This window comes from Thermobia domestica, chromosome 2 (genome assembly GCF_964235325.1).
Source record: "Thermobia domestica chromosome 2, izTheDome1.hap1.1, whole genome shotgun sequence".
Classification (NCBI taxonomy): domain Eukaryota; kingdom Metazoa; phylum Arthropoda; class Insecta; order Zygentoma; family Lepismatidae; genus Thermobia; species Thermobia domestica.
The window spans coordinates 370808580-370829004 of NC_137455.1; the positions used below are offsets into that span (position 1 = coordinate 370808580).

The 20425-nt window shown below is 35.3% G+C and overlaps 1 protein-coding gene across 2 annotated transcripts in view; it reads right to left on the minus strand.

The window, feature by feature from the left end:
* The window catches only part of LOC145679900 (synaptic vesicle glycoprotein 2B-like), a 60423-nt gene extending 40506 nt beyond the window's left edge, over window positions 1-19917 (minus strand). For both annotated transcript variants that reach the window (XM_081750412.1, XM_081750411.1), the window contains exons 1-5: window positions 19839-19917; window positions 14725-14857; window positions 10391-10441; window positions 6926-7087; window positions 960-1122 (exon numbers count right to left, since the gene is read on the minus strand). In XM_081750412.1, the coding sequence (XP_081606538.1) occupies window positions 960-1122; window positions 6926-7087; window positions 10391-10441; window positions 14725-14797 (449 nt within the window). In that variant the 5' untranslated portion in view covers window positions 14798-14857; window positions 19839-19917. The remainder of the gene's footprint in view (window positions 1-959; window positions 1123-6925; window positions 7088-10390; window positions 10442-14724; window positions 14858-19838) is intronic.
* Between the last annotated feature and the right edge of the window lie 508 nt (window positions 19918-20425).

A 20425-nucleotide genomic window follows, 5' to 3' on the forward strand; every position in this document is an offset into this window, starting at 1 on the left:
TTTTGGATACGACCCTGTAGTTTTTATTACTTTTCTCAAAACTTGTTTTTTCTGGCATTTATTGTTTCACAAAAAAAAAAAAAGAAAAAAAAATCAAATAGATAAGAAAACTGGATATTGTCTTTGTTACGTTCTATTTTAATTTGTTTAATATTCTGAACTCAAACAGAAGAACAAAAATCTTGAACTCAGAAACTATGTTTGAGGGATGATCAGAAAGTAAGGTTACAAAGCCCGCAGTGAAGCCTTATTTCATACAACCAATACAGCCAACAAATAGTACATACATTACGTTGTTTTTCGCCATAGTCTTCATATGGATTGAGACACTTGTCGCATCGTGGGATAAGTTTGAAGATTCCCTCCTGGTAAAAATCCTTCCGTGTTAAGCCACGTTGTCACGAAGTGTTTCACCTCCTCGTCTGAAGCGAAGCGACGGCCTTCTTATGTGCTCCTTCACGTGTAGGAACAGCTGAAAGTCGTTTGGAGCGAGGTCGAGGCTGTAGGGATTGTGGTCGATGATATCCCAGCGAAATTGCTTCAACAGTGTAATGGTTTTCTGAGTGGTCCGTCGGTGACGTCTCGTCTACCAGCCGGAAACTTTCGACATTAGTCTGCGACCTGCTACCGAGACATTACAATCTCTTCGTAAACCACTACCAGCTGCCGGTGAATTTCAGCCCTGGTTACATGTTTCGCCCATAGAAATCGAATAACTGAACGGATTTCTTCGCAAGACCTGTTTTCCAAACAAGTCACTACAACTAGCACCGTAGGTAGCGGGTATTGAAACTCTGCATAGTTGTCAACTCCATGTCTTAAAATTACCAGGCACTCCTCATTCCTCTCTAACAGACGAAACTCCAGAAATATCAGCCTTGTAACCTTGGTTTCTGGAACCTCTCCTCGTATATACTTATAAATGTATACAAACAACCAAAATCAACGGAAATACTTACGAGGCATCAAGCACAACTGAGAAGATCACAAATAACGAATAATCGTTAATGAAGCTAACAACAACGTAAATAATGGCAGCACAAGACATCGCTAGTATAAGAAACAGTTTTCTGCCCCAAAAATCTGCAAATAAAGGTATTAAAAGACAGCCACTGATTGTCCCTGAAACAGAGAAAAAGAGGAACTAACGTTAAGAAGATTTTTGTTTATGTTTTTATCATCGTTAGCACTGAAATTTTAAGCTTTTCAATTTAACTATGATAAATTAATATGTACGTGACAGATCTACCCCTGTACGTACATAATGAACATGTGAAACGAAGAATCATAATTATATTGTCTTAAAATACAAATAAAATGCTATAGCATTGGAAGGATACTCGTTCGTCGTTGGAATAGGAAGTTCAAGATACTGTACATCTTTGTCTCTATTGAATAATGGTAGACAATTATATTAAGGTTGGTTTAAAGGAACAAGTTTTGCCGAGAGATGACACTACAGTCTTCACATCTCTCACATGTATTTTTTACCGTTGACGAAAATTCACAATTTCTCTTACACATTTCAACCTACAGACTTCAAATTTTTAGAAAAGGAACTTCATAACCTATTAAAGGGAACAATCCTTGCCGATTTTTTATTTAAAATTTTTCTTCATTATTGAAATGTCTTCATTGTTGAAATGGATATCCAAACCTTTAACAGTGGAACTGCTTCAACAATGAAGAAAATTCTAAATAAAAAATCGACACGGATTGTTCCCTTTAATAGGTTATGAAGTTCCTTTTCTAAAAATTTGAAGTCTGTAGGTTGAATTTTGTAAGAAAAATTGTAAATTTTCGTGAAAGGTAAAAAATACATAGGGGAGATTCGAAGACTGTAGTGACATCTATCGGCAAAACTTGTCCCTTTATACTAACCTTAAGAGCAGAAAGATTCTTCTAGAGAAAGTAATTAATAACGAGCAGACACAGATGAAAGGAAAGGATAGGATCTCTTTGAGCTCCAAAGAACTAAGTATCATGTCACCAAAAAAAAGTGTGCGAACACTTGGATAAATTTCTCATTGCGCTTTTTTGTACTAATTTCAGTAAAATGTCCACGATATTTTGTGACTTTCAGAGTTGACTTTTCATTATTTTAGAAAAGTACACATCAATAGTGGACAATCTGCGCCAATAATTCATATTCTGCTAAGACATATTTCATTTCATTCTGTGTAATGACATACTTAGGGTCGACACTTCAAGCAGCAATCACACAAGTTAGGCAATTTACTAATATAGCAGAAACCTTATGTCTAACTCACTGGGATCAAATAGAGACAGCATGTGGAATATTACAAAACGAAGGAAGTTGCATACACACATACACATCACTTAGCATCAACGCGTTAGTTTGTACATTCACACAATGTGATACTATGATTTTTTTTTAGTATATATTGGCTTTCGTAATTTTTTCTGTGTTTGTAAAACCAATAAGTTTATTAATTTAAGCTTATCTATTAGTTATATTATGTGGAGTTGAGATCGTTCAAGAATAAGGGATAAATTCGACCTGCAAAGAAAGAGTCCTTCGGTCAATTCTTCCACTTACTGCTCAACTAATTAATTTATTTGCATATTTAAAAGCACAGTGTGAATCAACCAAAATTCTTGTAGTACAGGCTCTTATTAAGAAATAAGAAGAGAGTTATTCCACTGTATATTTTTCATTTCATGTTTTTCGTTTCTTACTTTGTTTTTAAAAATCATACAAACAATTGAAATTGTTAGTCCAAGTTTGAATATATATTATTATAATTACATGAGCGCATGGGGGGAGGAGATATTCAAAATTAACAAAAAATTGGCTACTTACCAATGAATCCTCCCTTGAAAAATTTAAAGATTTTGACGTTTCGGAACTCTCAGCTGGTTCCTTCCTTAGTGGCAAGGTAAAAAGGATTAAAAAGGAAAGGAGATAAAAGGAGTAAAACCAGGAATACATACCACTATATAAAAGTAACGTACAAAAAAGATCCTGAGATGAACAGAGCAGAGTGAGAAAAAAGAATGAACTGAATAAAAAAGAACGCGGTGTCTATGCTAGGTTACTATTGCCAGATCTAAAGTATGCATCAAAGGTAGGTACCCAAGTTCGATCAATGTTGCCAGTATCAAGGTTCAATGCAGGTTTGTATTTATGAATAGAAAACGATTCTTTAATTTCCGTTTTTTTTTTTTTTTTTTATTTTGCTGTACCTATTACCTTAACCTGTTTTATATTATGTGAATGTTGTTTTAGATGAAGCGCTAAACCCGACATGCCTTCTTCTTGTGACTTTTTTGATTGTCTAACATGTTCCTTCACACGCGTGTTAATCTCTCTTATTGGATATACTATTTTAACATATCATTCATGTAGTGTTGCCAGATCTGAAGATTAAAAAAGTACCGAGATTATGCTCAAAAAGTAGTGGATTTCCACTATTTGCAGCCCAAACATAAAATTGAATTATTTTGCAGCTATACACATTTACTAATATATATATATATATATATATATATATATATATATATATATATATATATATATATCGATTTAATGGAAACACCTTTTCTAATTTCGAAGGAGACATATTTGCTGAAGTCTGTTTTTTGTGCTCTGAAATATACTTTACAACGTTTATTAATATGTTTTTCCGCTATTATTCTTTACTTCTTTAATTCGTTTGCTACATTCATTATCTGGGAGCCATAAATTTAGTACGTTTTTGTTGTAGCTCCAGTTTACTCATTATGTCAATATGAATAATACAGTAACACAATTCAATTTACGATGTTCACGTTTATACATTTCTGTACAATAGTTTAGGCCTAGGCATTAACTGAGACAGCAACACGGTCTGTGATAATGCAAGAGCGCAAACTTAACAAAAGTCTAGTATTATCTTGGATCTGGAGATTTAAAAAAAAAAAAAAAAAAAAAAAAACTAAAACAAGAATTGAATTAGTATCGAACATGTTAGTTTTTAGTAGAACTATTATTCATTGTGAATAGAACACTCAACAAATAAAACTTTTAATGTATTATATAAAACTAATAACACTGTTCAACAAATTTTGATCAAAAGTATGTAAATTGTTTAAAAATTTATGATTTTTGCATTCATTTAAGCATAATATGAGAAAATGTACTAGAAGTGCACTATTCTTAACTCTGGTTATGAAAAAAAAATATACCCTTGTACAACAGTATCAGTATATTTCAAATGTATTAAAATTTATGAAAACATTTAACCAAAGTGGTTGTAAATATCGAGATTAAGTATTTTTACATTAATTTAACCATAATGTGATAAGTTTGGATATAATTAAGACATACACTAGCCCATAACTTTTATACCCTTGTACGTCCACACTTTAAAATGCGCAAATCAATGTTATATGACGAGTTTCAAATTGTGGTAGATCAAATTTGTACAAATATGTTTTTGCTACATCAAGTAAAATCAGCACGAAGTAATCCTAATTTCTTTATAGTTGAATAAAAATTCACAATTAGAACAGACAAAATCCAACAGTTGCAAAAGAAGCAAAGTAAAATATAATATAAATTTTCAAATTAACAACTACACCACAATATAAGCAAAAGTTTCGTGAGAGCCCTTGTACAAAATAGTTTCCTGTTGAATTCATTTTGAGCGTCTTCACTTGGCCTGCCTTTTATACAGTACATCTGGAGCGTTCCTTGCAATAGTCCAACAGTAGTCTGCTAACATGTTAGAACTCCACTTACCCTCATATCTCTTCTCCATGGCTGCAATGTCTTGATGGAAACGCTCACCATGTTCGTCACTTACTACTCCACAATTCTCAGGAAAAAGTCGAGATGGGAATGAAGAAAGTGTAGTTTCAGAGACATATTGCAACCAAGTCTCTCGTAGCATAACAATAACTCACCCATTATTTCTCTGTAATTTGTTCTCGGTGTCTTCCCAAGAACTGTGAACAAACACTTTTCAAGCTTTCTCACGCAGCTTCTTCCTCATCTTGTAGAATTTCATCAAACTGACGATCTCTGAATAGCTGTCGAATCTGTGGGCCTATAAAGACGCCTTCTTTAACTTTGGCGTCACTTAAGCGAGGAAATTTTCCTCTTAAGTACTTATAGGCCTCACCCTCTTGGTTCATGCTCTTAATAAAACTTTTCATGAGACCTAATTTAATATAAAGCGAGGGAAGCAAAATTCGCTTACGACCTACAAGTGGTTCATGTTGCACATTTTTCACCCCTGGCTGAAGAGGTTCTCTTGTACTCCAGTCACTTTTGCCATACCGAGATGCACGATCTCTACTGTCCCATTCACAAATAAAGCAACAATATTTTGTATACCCTAACTGCATACTTAACAACAGCGCTATCACTTTGAGGTCACCACAAATGAGCCACTGCAAATCATAATATTTAATGGCTTGAAGTAAACGTTTCAAATTTTCATAAGATTCTTTCAAATGAACTGCATAACCTGCTGGAATTACAGGAAATTCATTTCCAATATGTAAAAGCACTGCCTTTAAACTCACCTTTGACGAATCTATGAAAAGCCTCCACTCTGTAGGATCGTAATTAATTTTGAGAGCCTTCATGATACCACTTATATCTACACATGCCACAAGTGTGTCATGCATAGTAAAAAATGAGGTAAACTTCTTTTCCCTAATCCTATACACTGAAACATTTACTTCCTGTAATAGATTCCATTGTTGTAATCGTGACTCTAAAATTTCTGCTTTGCTTTTTGGTAGGTCTAAATCCCTGATTAGACCACTTAGCTCTTCTTGAGTGAGTCTATGTGGTTCACTTGGGAGGTTATTTGCCACAAAGTCAGGGTCGTTCGAAGTACTTGGTTCAGCAGCTACAACTTCATCATCATCGGCAGAAGGTCATATTCTTTGGGTGGGTCAGGAACAAGTAGTCCTTCTTCATGTGGAACTGGGCACATTGCAGAAGGAATGTTAGGATATACCAAGGTTCGCTTCTTCTTCCTGGAAATTCCCTTCTGGACAGAAGGAAGCATAGAAAAGTAACAATCTTTGATGTTGTCGCTTGGCTCCCTCTACATCATAGGCACTGCAAATGGCATTGAACGTCTCTTCCCATTAATCCAGTTTCTCAGATTTTGCTTAAGTGTTACAAACAATGTGGGGTGCCAAAGCCTTATCCTGGTCTTCAATTTTATAACCATAATAAAGTTCATAAGCTTTTCTTATTAATGGTGTTAAATGTTGCTTTTGTGGAGAACATGTTACTTCTCCATACACGTAGCAGAAATTGTCCGCTGTATTCACACAATGTCGCGGCATTTTCGTATATTCAAGCACTCAAAATGTCATTCCAAGCAACTCAGGGGAACTGTTCAAAAATATGCTTGTAAAACTGTCTTTTTATATGCAGCGCTGAAAATCTCATAAACAATTCTGATATTGCAATAGCGTTGTTATTTCGAACAATAGCAGAACACAACTCTGATAAGGAATAGGAAGAAACAAAGCGTTTGTATAGTTCCTTCAGTGTTGCCAGGTCAGGGACATTTTTACCCCAAATAAAGCGAATATATTCACTATTATAACGTTATTTTTTAGACATGAATGTAAAACAAAAACCAGAGCTAATGTTCGATTTTCGCTTTCACATTCGTGATCAGCACCGCAAAATCAATAAGAATTAGGTGATTTTATTCAAGTTACATTTTCATTATTGAACAGTGTAATTTGTGATTTTATATATGAAAATATGAAATTAGCGTATTCTGAAGAGTTATAGCCTGTAGATAATCAAAAGTAACCCAAAAAGTAGCGTGTCCTTTCAATGTAAAATTTTGATAGCGAGGGCACTTGAAAAATTGCTCAATCCGCTACTTGTAGCCCAATCTGGCAACACTGCACTCATGTTAGCTTACTTTAAAATTTTGCATACCTGCCTTTCTGTATTTCTCTAAAGTAATCAGTTGTTCACCGCTAAGTTCAAAATCGCATTCAGCTTTCGGGAACAAATAACTTGTAACGTTTACATCCATGGTCGTTATAAGCACTATGATTCCACACATTACAGTGAGTGCAATATTAAATGGAATCCCACCTTTAACAGGAAAAAAATCTTGTTTAAGCAATTTTTGTGGTAAATGTTAACAGAAATACATTATTGATCTATAAGAAATATCAGGAGGTATTTTACCTCATTTCACATTTGATTGATTACAGAACATTTTTTCACTTAAACACGATATAACCCATTAACAAAAAATTACTCACTTACCAATATATCCTCCCCTAGAAAAACTAAAAATTCTCGAAACGTATCGAAACAACAAGCTAGTTCCGTCTTGAATGAACAAAAATAAAAATGGATGAGAGAAATACGGTATGGAAAAAGGAATACATACCACCAAATAAATATAACGTGAGAGATGAATATTAAAAACAACGAGCAGAGCATAGTGAACGAAAGAAAGAAAGAGCTAAGTTGAAAGAAGCACGATATCTATGCTACGTCACTATTGTCAGATCCTAAATATACATCAAAGGTAGGTACTCAGATTTTATCAATATTGCCTGAATCCAGATTTAAAGTCGGTTAATTTTTATGAAATTATTTTTACTTATATTTAATCATATATATTTATGAATTTATTTATATTTAAATTATTTATAAATATAAACAGACTTTAAATCTAGATTCAGACAACATTGATAAAATCTGAGTACCTACCTTTGATGTATAATTTGGATCTGACATTAGTGACGTAGCATAGACATCGTGCTTCTTTCGACTCTGAGGCCGCGGTAGCTCAGTGGTAGAGTGTTCACCTCTGATGCTTGGAGTCCCGGGTTCGATCCCAGCCCCCGCCAAGTGAACTTTGTGGTGAACAAAAACCGTGTACGTGGGTTTCCTCGGAATTCTCCCGTTTCCTCCCACTTTCTTCATTCCACCATTTCATTCATTACTCATCATCACCGTCTCCTTTAGCCTCACCGGCATAAGCGTGGGACGTAAAACTCAAAGATTTCATTTCATTTTTTCTTTCAACTCTGCTCGTTGTGTTTTCTCTGGCGTTATAATTATGTGGTGGCATGTATTCCTTTTTCCATATCATATTTTTCTCATCCATTTTTAAACTTGTTACCTTACCATTGAAGACGGGTGGCATGTATTCCTTTTTCCATACCATATTTTTCTCATCCATTTTTATCCTTGTTACCTTACCATTGAAGACGGGTGGCATGTATTCCTTTTTCCATACCATATTTTTCTCATCCATTTTTATCCTTGTTACCTTACCATTGAAGACGGGTGGCATGTATTCCTTTTTCCATACCATATCTTTCTCATCCATTTTTATCCTTGTTACCTTACATTGAAGACGGGTGGCATGTATTCCTTTTTCCATACCATATTTTTCTCATCCATTTTTATCCTTGTTACCTTACCATTGAAGACGGGTGGCATGTATTCCTTTTTCCATACCATATTTTTCTTATCCATTTTTATCCTTGTTACCTTACCATTGAAGACGGGTGGCATGTATTCCTTTTTCCATACCATATTTTTCTCATCCATTTTTAACCTTGTTACTTTACCATTGAAGACGAGTGGCATGTATTCCTTTTTCTATACCATATTTTTCTCATCCATTTTTATCCTTGTTACCTTACCATTGAAGACGGGTGGCATGTATTCCTTTTTTCATACCATATTTTTCTCATCCATTTTTATGCTTGTTACCTTACCATTGAAGACGGGTGGCATGTATTCCTTTTTCCATTCCATATTTTTCTCATCCATTTTTATCCTTGTTACTTTACCATTGAAGACGGGTGGCATGTATTCCTTTTTCCATACCATATTTTTCTCATCCATTTTTATCCTTGTTACCTTACCATTGAAGACGGGTGGCATGTATTCCTTTTTCCATACCATATTTTTCTCATCCATTTTTATCCTTGTTACCTTACCATTGAAGACGGGTGGCATGTATTCCTTTTTCCATACCATATTTTTCTCATCCATTTTTATCCTTGTTATCTTACCATTGAAGACGGGTGGCATGTATTCCTTTTTCCATACCATATTTTTATCATCCATTTAATCCTTGTTACCTTACCATTGAAGACGGGTGGCATGTATTCCTTTTTCCATACCATATTTTTCTCATCCATTTTTATGCTTGATACCTTACCATTGAAGACGGGTGGCATGTATTCCTTTTTCCATACCATATTTTTCTCATCCATTTTTATCCTTGTTACCTTACCATTGAAGACGGGTGGCATGTATTCCTTTTTCCATTCCATATTTTTCTTATCCATTTTTATCCTTGTTACCTTACCATTGAAGACGAGTGGCATGTATTCCTTTTTCCATACCATATTTTTCTATCCATCTTTATCATTGTTACCTTACCATTGAAGACGGGTGGCATGTATTCCTTTTTCCATTCCATATTTTTCTCATCCATTTTTATCCTTGTTATCTTACCATTGAAGACGGGTGGCATGTATTCCTTTTTCCATACCATATTTTTATCATCCATTTAATCCTTGTTACCTTACCATTGAAGACGGGTGGCATGTATTCCTTTTTCCATACCATATTTTTCTCATCCATTTTTATGCTTGATACCTTACCATTGAAGACGGGTGGCATGTATTCCTTTTTCCATACCATATTTTTTTCATCCACTTTTTTCCTTGTTACCTTACCATTGAAGACAGAACTAGCTTGTTGCTTCGATACGTTTGGAGAGTATTTAGTTTCCTCACGACAGGATATATTGTAAGTAACCAATTGTTTGTTAATTTGAATCATCCACTCATGCACCTACATAATTTTAATGATATAACCCATATTAAGACAGTTAGGTGCTCTTGTAATAATAATAGATACAATTTTGAAACCTTGTAACATATATTACACAGGATTTTATACATTTTGCTGACTTATTCCATACATTATATTTTAGAAAAAAAAGGATGCATTTCATTGAGCATACATGTATATATTTAAATGTGTTACTGATTCCGTAACTAGAGCAGAAACTATTTTATTGCGTAATAATCGAAAATCACCTTTTGTTAACCTCTCATGATTATAATAGAAAATCTGAATAAAGCATTGTGGAATCATAATTCTTTCTGGAACCACAAGTATAAAGCCTTTGTAGGTTCAAAGTAATAGTTCTGTGTCTAAATTATTACTAAAAAAAAAAAAAAATCTTGTCTTCTTTACTTAACAAACACCTTTATCTTTACTTGAGTAGAATAACTCGAAAAACTTTTGGTAAAACTGGTAATTTTTATGCAGTGTTAAATACTGTATATATGAAAGCTATTTTTAAGAGTAATTACACATTTTCTGAATCTCCCTCTTAAAACATACACTTACTTGCAAGATATAGAGCTGTGTCGTAGTCAGTGCAATACTCTTCAGAATCAACTGTGAATTTAAGTCATAGTGCAAATTAGTAAATCAAAAATAGAATCAAAAATAGAAAACAGAATCAAATAAATAACAGAGAAAAATGTGAAATTAGTAATCTTACATGTCCTCCTTAAATAGACAGCATATTCAGGAATTTAAAAGAAAAAATTAGATACCGTATTTTACGGACTACTCGTACGCACTTTTTTCTTCGAAAAATTGTCTCCAAAATTCAGGCGTGTCTTATACTCGAAATGTCCAGTGTTTGATTTAAAATTCCCGCCAGTCTTAAAAATGGCCATATATTCGATGCCGCGGGAAACCTATCTCTATCTGGCAACATTGGATTCAACTGGCAGCAGCAGTGCACCGATGTGATGAACATGAGTTGCGGGAATTCACAAGCTTACTAACACTGTCTTCCTTCTGCCCCGCCATCACAAAACCAGAACCACAGACTAGAATATATAGACCGTAAACTCTCCGAAAAACTGGAAACAAGGCGAACCATAGCTCCTCTAACATGCGACGACGGAACTAATCAGTCGATCTGTTAGTCGACAACCCATGACGTCACGCTCGAAAACCGATGGCAGCGCCAATCCATTTACGACGAAACATCGTTCCCCACCAAACATGCAATCTAATAATAAAAATGGTAAAAATGTTACGATATTTTTTTAAAAATGCTTAATAATTAAGGCGCATCTTACAGTTCGTAAAATACGATATACTACTGTGGATTAGTTTTGTTAAAAAGAATGCTATTTAGTATTAGTATATTGAGAACAAAACATAAAAAATCATTTAAAGAATTTCCACAAATACTTTTCCAATGTTATGTTCTAATAAAATACATTTTTACAAATGATTAAAAAATACTTTCGTCTGCAAATTTCAGAGAGAAATTTGATATGTAGGTATTACTTAAATCTTAATATATACAAAAGTAACTGTCATCATAATTAATACGACTTTTCAATCCCAAAATGTGAGATCAATTTCTAAATTTCAGCAAAAATTGTACATTATGGTAGATAAATATCCGTTTAAACAGGGTTACTGAAAAGTTCTCCCAAATCAAATTTTCATTATTATATACTAGGATTTTAATATAACAAGATGTTGAATTTGATTTAATATGTAATTGATTTTTTCCCCTTTACACTTTTTAACATCTTTACGTCTATTTCTCTATACCTTTAACACATTGACCGCCACTATATATTTTGACCTTTCTCACCTGTGCGCCACGGGCAATAATCCGCCACTAATACTTTGTTTTCGCCTTTTGTTTTAACCGCATAAATGTATATTTTTTTTGTGTGTGTATGGTTTTGCATACACGCGACGTGATATTAAATTTTGACCTCTACGCCATATGTATGTATTAGCATACATACCTTTAGAGCAGTGATTCTCAAACTTTTCAATAACGCGGACCCCCTGTTCATTCGGAAAGTGATCTGCGGACCCCCTTGCAACGCTCTCTGAAATTTCACATGGTATTAAAAAATATACTAATTAAAATTACCACTGACAAGAAAAAGATCAAGAAAAATAATGCAATAAGTAATTTATTCTAAAGATACTTGTTTGTTTCCTAGTGAACGAAATTTCAATTGAAAATACAGTAACTTTGAAGACTGAAAATCAATGTCTTTTTGTTTTAAGTAATCCACTCGATAAAAAGTGTTCTCAAATGTGGGGTCACTAATGTGAGAAATTAGATTATTTCTGTTTTTTCATAATTGCATCTGTAATAAGTTTTGTAACCATCAATCTTAGGTCCTATTCCACATTAAGACGATTTCGCTTTAAGGTTTTAATACTGCAAAGAGCAGAAAAGGTCTATTCACATAAGGAATTGGTAGGGAAAAGCATCAAATGTTGCAATGTATTTTTAGATAACTCTTCATACTCACAGGCAGAAATTTAGTAAAGTAGAAAAACATTAAATTTACAAACGTAGGTACAGCTGTGAGTTCCATTTTATTACAACACATTTTAATTTTTTACGTATCGCGGACCCCTTGGCTAGGTCCTGTGGACCCCACTTTAAGAACCACTGCAGAGCGAACGTAAAAAAATGCAATATATATTTGAGTGTATGGAAAATTATACACAAGGCGCATCATGAAGGAGCCGTGTGTATGGAAATCCATACACATGGCAACCAACGTGTTAAATTATTTTCTGAGTAGTTGTAACTAAATAACTTACAGGGTTGAATACATTATTATTTATTTATTTCTTGTTTTTATTTGTATTATATGTCTGAGTTACATTCAATACCATCGAAACATTTCTATTAAATCCTATAATAATATTTAATTTTTAATGCTCCTTCTTTTTTAGTTTAACGTCCCACGATTATGCCCTTTAGACTAAAGGAAACTAATGAAATTTAATGATTGTGAAATTATTTTTTGTGCTTTCCCACAAATCCAGCACTTTGCAATCGAATCCGGGACCATGCACACCAAAGACAAACGTACTAGCTACTAGATCACTGGGGATAATAAATAATAATAATACGTTTAATTCAAACTTTAACTTCTGGAATGCACACTACGAGCATAGCTAAAAGAAAAAGAAAAAAACAATAAGAATGGTCGGAATTCGAACTTAGGACCATCCACGTAGGATTCCTTTACACTAATCATTCATCTAACACATAATAACGCATAACGCGCTGTTTTTTTAGTTATAGATTTGCATCCAAATGACACTCTTATGCCCAGTTCCATTGCTTTTTTTTTTAACTTTCTCGTTTGAAAAGTCGAACATGTTTACGACAATTTGTTTCATTTTCCGCTAGATCATCGCAAAAGGTGATTTGTGTCCGAATATTTGGCACTACTTTAGCAAACGGTTCTATCAAATATAACTCAATTAACACAGTAGTAACATATTTTTACTGCCTTAAAAGTGCTCCTGAACAAAGGGAAGTTTATGCATCCTGTAACTAAGCTACAAGAGGTCTACTTTTAATGTCAACGGCGCACCCACCGTGTCAACTTTTGGAATATTTCATTCTATTAGTTTCTCAATGTAGCTAAAGGAAAAGTATATGAATGACTGCGCAGTTCTCCGTGGCTGCATGAATAAACTCATGGTTTTATAGCTAAGAGGTTCGTAGTTCAAAACCTGTCTTGGAAGCTGAAGATTTTTTAAATTTTTAATTCCGCAGATCTTAAGATTTTTCTGTTCCTTCGCAGTCGTATCATGCTCTAAAAAGTGTTCTCTATCTTAATTCGACAACTGCCCGATAAGATCCTTGCAGTTCAGAAACTTTCTTTCTTCTGTTTCACAAAATCACAAATTTCGTCACAATATAGATGCTGTTCGATCATATGTAAATCATCCCTCTCTGTCTCCGTATTTGAATCTCTCTCTCTCTCTCTCTCAATGTCGTTCACTATAAACCTACCTTCGACTCTTGAAGCCTCTAGCAATGTAACTTTATAGGTTTGTTGCTAAAAGTAGCGTCATTGTAGATTTTGTTCGGGGGAGGGGGGGTTCTCCGTCGGCATAAGAGTGTCGAATTTTATGTTAATGTTTTATTATATATTTGATCAAACAATATGTTTATCAAACTCAAGAGAGAGAGGGAATTGCACCCTCCCGTCCTGCCCAAATGACACCCCTGCAACATTTGCTGGCAATTATTGCGAAACAAAATGAAATCAATCATTGAATAACACTCATTTCTGTCAGTAGTCTTTATAGCTCTGCCTTCGCATTACAGACTTTGGGAAGCACAAAAATTAGTGCTGTAATTGACAATTTCCATAGATTTCACAAGGAGCACCATCTTAGCTTGATGTGGTATTTAGTGTTTGGAGAAGGGAAAGAATGCAAATAAAGGCGTTTATAAAGCTATGGGAACACTTTGTGACATCTTTTTTATTCAGGCTCTACAATGGCATTTCAGAATAAACGAATAAAAGACGGAAAGCTATTAGAGCTGGAAAGCTTGTAAACCTGGTTCCTGTTTTTTCCGTCTGAATGGAAAGAGTATATTACGACACAGAAACTGCTTTAGAAAATGATGGTAGGAAGAGAAGGACGAGTTGGATTGACTACCAGAAGTTAGTCGATCGAGACGTGTGTTTCTGAATGCATAAGCACACGGCGCAAGAATTTGTTAGTAATTGGGAAATAAACTTTCGGTAACATTTTCTATGCCGCAAACTGTACTACCTTTTAATTACAACTGTAGTTTCTGTATACATAGTACATATACGTATTCGAGTCTTAACAATCAGTAAGGCTAAAGAAAAAAGACGACTTACCGCTTTTAGAAATCATAGCCACATGTCTATGTGGCGGATGTGCAGTAGTTTTTCCTCGTCTCTCTCCTTCCATCTTAAATTACGTATTTTCTTGCTTGTACTTCTTCAATTTATACCACAATAATTACATTCTCTATTAGAATAAAATGTGTAAGATTTTTGTTTGAATTATTTATTTTGTATCCAATCGACGGCACAAAATAATTTAACATTTTTCAAACTAACTAATCACCTGATTAACAAGTAAGTTATTAAAATATTAGTACTCGTATAGTCAGAGCTGGCTCTATCATAATATGTGTAACACCTACATTTGAACGGGGAGGCAAAATCTGGCATAACTATGCTATTTAAAATAAATATTTCTTATTGGAAACCGACTTCATGATGATTAAACTTACTAAGCTGACCTTCTATTTGAGTGCTACATTCATAAATCATTTTTAGGTCGTATTAGTTTATAGTCATATTAACAGTGATAAAGCAAATGGTCAAACAAATCCCAGCATGAATTGCTTGATTGTTGTTAAATACAAGAACTCAATTCTCGAACAGTAGCGAACATATGTTCCATTTAGTTAGTTATCACAGTGTTGAAATGAAAACTAGTCTTGTCTTCGTCAGAAATAAATTCCTTATCATTGAAGGTGGAAATTTTTTTTTTATTTTTTTAACTGTCGTAGAAGAAAAATCAAGAAATAAAGATAAAAGAGATAGTTGCACTGAAATTGCAAACATATATATTGATATTGAAGCTCGATATTGAATTCTATAAAAAAAGATTACCATCTTTCTGCTGCAGGTATATTTGCTTTATCTTTCACTAACATAATAGATTATTATTTGAAGAAAGGAAAACAGACGCAATGAGATAATAAGATTGTATTTGTAGTGTTTAGGCCTTTCTGAGTGCGAGTGCTTTTCCCTCCCCTTCGTTGTTAATGATGGGTTGGCATACTTAAAATCGTGGCTTTAAGATCTGTTCTTTTTGAAGAAAGGAGGGACGGCAAATAATGCCATTGCAAGAGGCGGCAAATTGACTAGGGCCGACCCTGCGTATAGTTTACGATGTTATGATATAAAAATGAATAGAACAAAACAGAAATGAATTTCTTATTACAATATGGCTGTAGAAGAAACAGAAAAAAGCATCAACAGCACATAATGTATATTAAGTTAAAGAAAGAAATTCCTAGGTTAAGAAGCTTTAATTTAAACACACAGCAATTAAAACACAAACAAACAAAACTAAATAAGGAAATATACAGGGTTTGTCCGGAAAGTAATAGGACTGAGTCGATTTAAAAAAAAATATTGAGCCAATCATTACAATTCTTTAAAAACTTTCAAAATAGGCTCCTTCTGCGTCGATGCAGCGCTACCAGCGCGATTTCCAAGCACTGAAGGCGTCACGGAAGTCATTCTCCGGAATAGCCTTGACAGCCGCGGTGCAAGCTGCTTGGATCCCCTCTGTCGTCTCAAAATGCTTGCCTTTCATCGGGCGTTTCAGGCGAGGAAACAAAAAGAAGTCCGGGAAGCCACATCTGGAGTGTAGGGCGGCTGCGGAAGCGTTGGGATGCCGGCCTTGGTCAGGTAGCTGTTCACAAGAAAGGCGATGTGAGCCGTGGCGTTGTCGTGGTGCAGCTTGCAGTCGGCTCCGATGTCTGGTCGGACCCGATTGACCCTTCGTTTGAGTCTCTTGAGCACTTCCACGTAAAACTTGGCGTTGACGGTTTGTCCAGGAGGAACAAATTCATGGTGGACGATGCCTTTGATGTCAAAAAAGACAATGAGCATAGTTTTCACTTTGGATTTGCTCATTCTTCCCTTTTTTGGGTGCGGAGACGCCGGCGTGTGCCACTCGGAAGATTGCCTCTTTATCTCGGGATCATACTCAAAGATCCATGATTCGTCACCTGTGATTACGTTATTCAAAAATTGGGAGTCACTTTCACACATGTTCAAATTTTCTTGGCACAATTCCACTCGCCGCAATTTCTGGTCGTCAGTGAGCACTTTTGGGACAATCTTCGTGTACACCTTGCGCATGTTCAAATGCTCCGTCATGAACCACAGTTTTTGGTAAATTTAACATCTGGGCAATTAAACGAATACTTAGTCGACGGTCTGAGTTCAAAACTTTGCGCACACGAGTCACATTGTCGGTGTTTGTCGAAGTCGAAGGTCTTCCAGCACGGTCTTCGTCGGCGACCTCTTCCCGGCCCTCCGAAAAGGCCTTGCGCCACCGAAACACACCAGTTCTTGCTAAAGCATCATCTGGGTAAGCCTGCTTGATCATATCAAACGTCTCTGTCGCAGATTTACCGAGTTTAACACAGAATTTAATCTCGTACCTGTGCTCTAACGAACGCTGCATTTTCGGCTTGCACCACTCACAGAAACACGTCGCGCGAAAAAGCCTGTCCTGACTCTCCGTGTGCTCGGAGACAACTGACCAGCCGCTCGTTCGTTAGCTAGGAACGCCCTCTACCGGATCCAGTCGGTGTGCGCACGCTCCGAAGTACAGTCATGCCGGAATAAAATCAGTTTTATTACTTCCCGGACAAACCCTGTACCTACGTAGGGATAATATTACAAGGGTGAATCATAAGTCTTGCAATATTTTCACAACCAAAACAGCAGTAGCGTGTATATGCCGTAATCAAACGTAGGCATAAGCAATAGCTTGAATAAGAGTAAGAGGCAGTGTGGCAAGCTGAGTATTAAACATGGAGGCCGCCACTTCGTCAATATCTTCAGTCAGCTTTTAGTGGCTCTGACGATAAGTGATCAACAACGTCTGATACGTGAACTATTACTTCATAAGTTGGATTTCGGGCATAACCAGTGGTCGAAGTGAGATGGTATGATGTGGTATGCCATACCGCCTCTGGTTTTTCAGTGATCACGGCATACCGTCACTGGAGAGTGGATGCTAAAGACCTTAAATAAATCCATTTATCCAATTTCTCCACAACAACCGACGATTAGAACATAGAAATATTTTATTTCTTTAAAAAGAAGTTTATAACACCGATATTTTTGTTATCTTTTTCCTGCCTTTTGTTTCTAAAATGAGATATTTTTAAAGAAGTTCATCTAGTTTCTATTTTAATGTTTCCTATTGAACTGTTTCTTTCTTATGTATATGTACGTGTTTTCTTGCCTTTACGCATATAAATACAGTGTTTTGAACAGGGACGGATTTAGGAGATGTCTGCTATGGAGGGCGGATCCTCCGGTGGTTTAGAATACCCCTCAGTCGAGCGGGAGTTCGGAAGTTTTCCTGCAGGAAATTGTTAACACAAAAACTCGGCTTTTGAGCATTTTTGTGTATAATTCTCTATAATATAGGGGATACTTTTTCTTTTCAGAAAGTTGTTAGTGAGGAATCAAAGTCTCTCCATTTTCCCCCTCCCCTCCGTTACTAAAGAGAAGCTCTACAGCGGTTTTTCAGTCATTAAGTAAATCGAAATCCAATCTTTTGGGCAACATACTCTCACTGTATTTCAACACTTAGATAGCCGGTATGTAGAGTCAAAATCTTAATAAAACATATCTCCTCTGCTTTTTTTTTCCCCACTTCGAACACTGGGCATAACGTTATGGGAGCAACAAAAAACATTTGTCATGCGAAGGATACAGTGAGCCACACCGTAGCAACTCGTTGGTTCCAAAAATTTACATGCCATGCCAGGCCCTGAGAGTTTGTGCTGAAAAAGTCGTCAGTGGGTTTTTCTCGGGATTCTCCCGTTGCTTTCCACATTCTCATTCCATCAATTCTTTCATAATTATTCAACACATTAAACATTAATCTACTCACTCAACATCACTAACGCGCCAGGTTTTGAAACTTTACCAAGAGAGAGATCTCTAGGCTTCACCCCACCTAAAACTGTATTATGTTCAAACCAGCTTTACAGTTTTAATTCACATTAGTTATTCGGATTTGAATTCCGATATGCCCCACAACAATAGCTGGAAATTTTGAAAAGTTATCCAACAGAATTGGTGTATGTGGTTGTTGTAGTATGTGATACAAGAAAAGGATGACATAAATTAGTGTTTGTTTAGATACATTGGTGATAGTGATCACGGATCTATTTTTCCTACGACTGACGTTACGGCGAAAAGTAGTCCCATTGTGGAGGGAGTATATTGGACAAATGGCTAATATCTATGAAATAATAGTGGCTAACTATCATTGTATAATAACTATCGCTTCTATGGGGCTCTACTGGGCATTTATTCCGAAGTTGGGCGTCCGCTTTCGTCAAGTTTTTTCGCTGTTATCTCCCTTCCACACTTTCTGCAATTTGTTATTAGGTTCATTAATCCGTGCTTTTCACAAACTTTTAAAAAGTTTTGCTCGTTATCAATGTATTGCTTCACAAATGTTAAAACTGCTAGTTCATTGCCCTTGTACATTCGCCATGTTGATAACATAAATGCTCGTTTCTTTCCCACAATGCAACTGTTCGGTTACCTTGCGCCAAGTAGTTCCCTCCACTCGCCGTACAGTCCCATGTTTATAACCGCTTATATATAACAAACAGATTTTTCGAGACTCTTATATATTATCAAGCACACAAACGATCAAATTATCCATATCTTTTCTGTAAATTTTAAAAATTTCGCTGCAAACGGACGCCCAACTTTGGAATTTAACCCCTCTACTGCAGCAAATTGATGGCATTCGTGCTTTTTAGTGGCAACTTAGCATACGTTGGTTTGTATTTTTTGCACAGTAGTTTTTTAACGCATACATTCGGATGCTGAAACGCTGGCAGAGATTAAGAGAATAAATGTTGGTATTTGAATTAGAAACATAACTCTGAGTATCTTTTATTTTATTTTTTATTGTCGGCAAATAGAACCGCTTTAGAAAAATATCATAGGGTAGGGTAGGGTAGAGTAAAAGGGAGATGGAAAAAGTGGAGCAGAGTAGGATCCAATTAGCTTAGAGTAGAGAAGTTTTGACCCATTTTGTTAAAATTAATAGAGTGTAATTTCTTGTGCCTGTCTAAGGGTACCAAGTGGAGCAGGCATCGTAAAGTTCATTTATTCAAAATTTTCAATAATAATTTCATATTTATAATGATGAGATTTCTTACCTTTATTTTTATATTTTTTTTATATGTCAACCTCAACGGATCATCTACAGGCTCATTTATTTAAATTCTTTTCTTTCACAACCTCAATTAAAGTGTTATATCTTTCGGTTTAGACCTTGGTTCCAGTCACCTATATCAATAAGTAGTGTTGTTAATAATTGTAAGGAATAAGTTAAGAGTTGGATCGAAAAGTATAACTGAAATTATAATGTACCTTGTAAGAAGATTAGTCAGATTTAATTCTTTATAATTGTAGATAGAAAATTGTATCCTCCTTGTCATATGAATTAGAATGTCTAGTGATTATGAATTGCCCTCACTTGAATAATTGTGTTGTATAATAATTGTATATGTTCATTGAATAATTGTGTTGTACATATGCAAAAAACAGAGAATTAAATATATAAATTGGAACACGATAAGGCTTCCAAGCAGCAATTATAAGTATCTTTGGGGCCTATTTCTTAGTGCTACTAGTCTTGTAATATATATTTTTACAAGTCCCACCTGCGAGGAAAAGCAACGGAGCACCGAATAGCATTGAAATCAAATCAAAGGAAACCTACCATTGCTGGTGTGATCAAGAT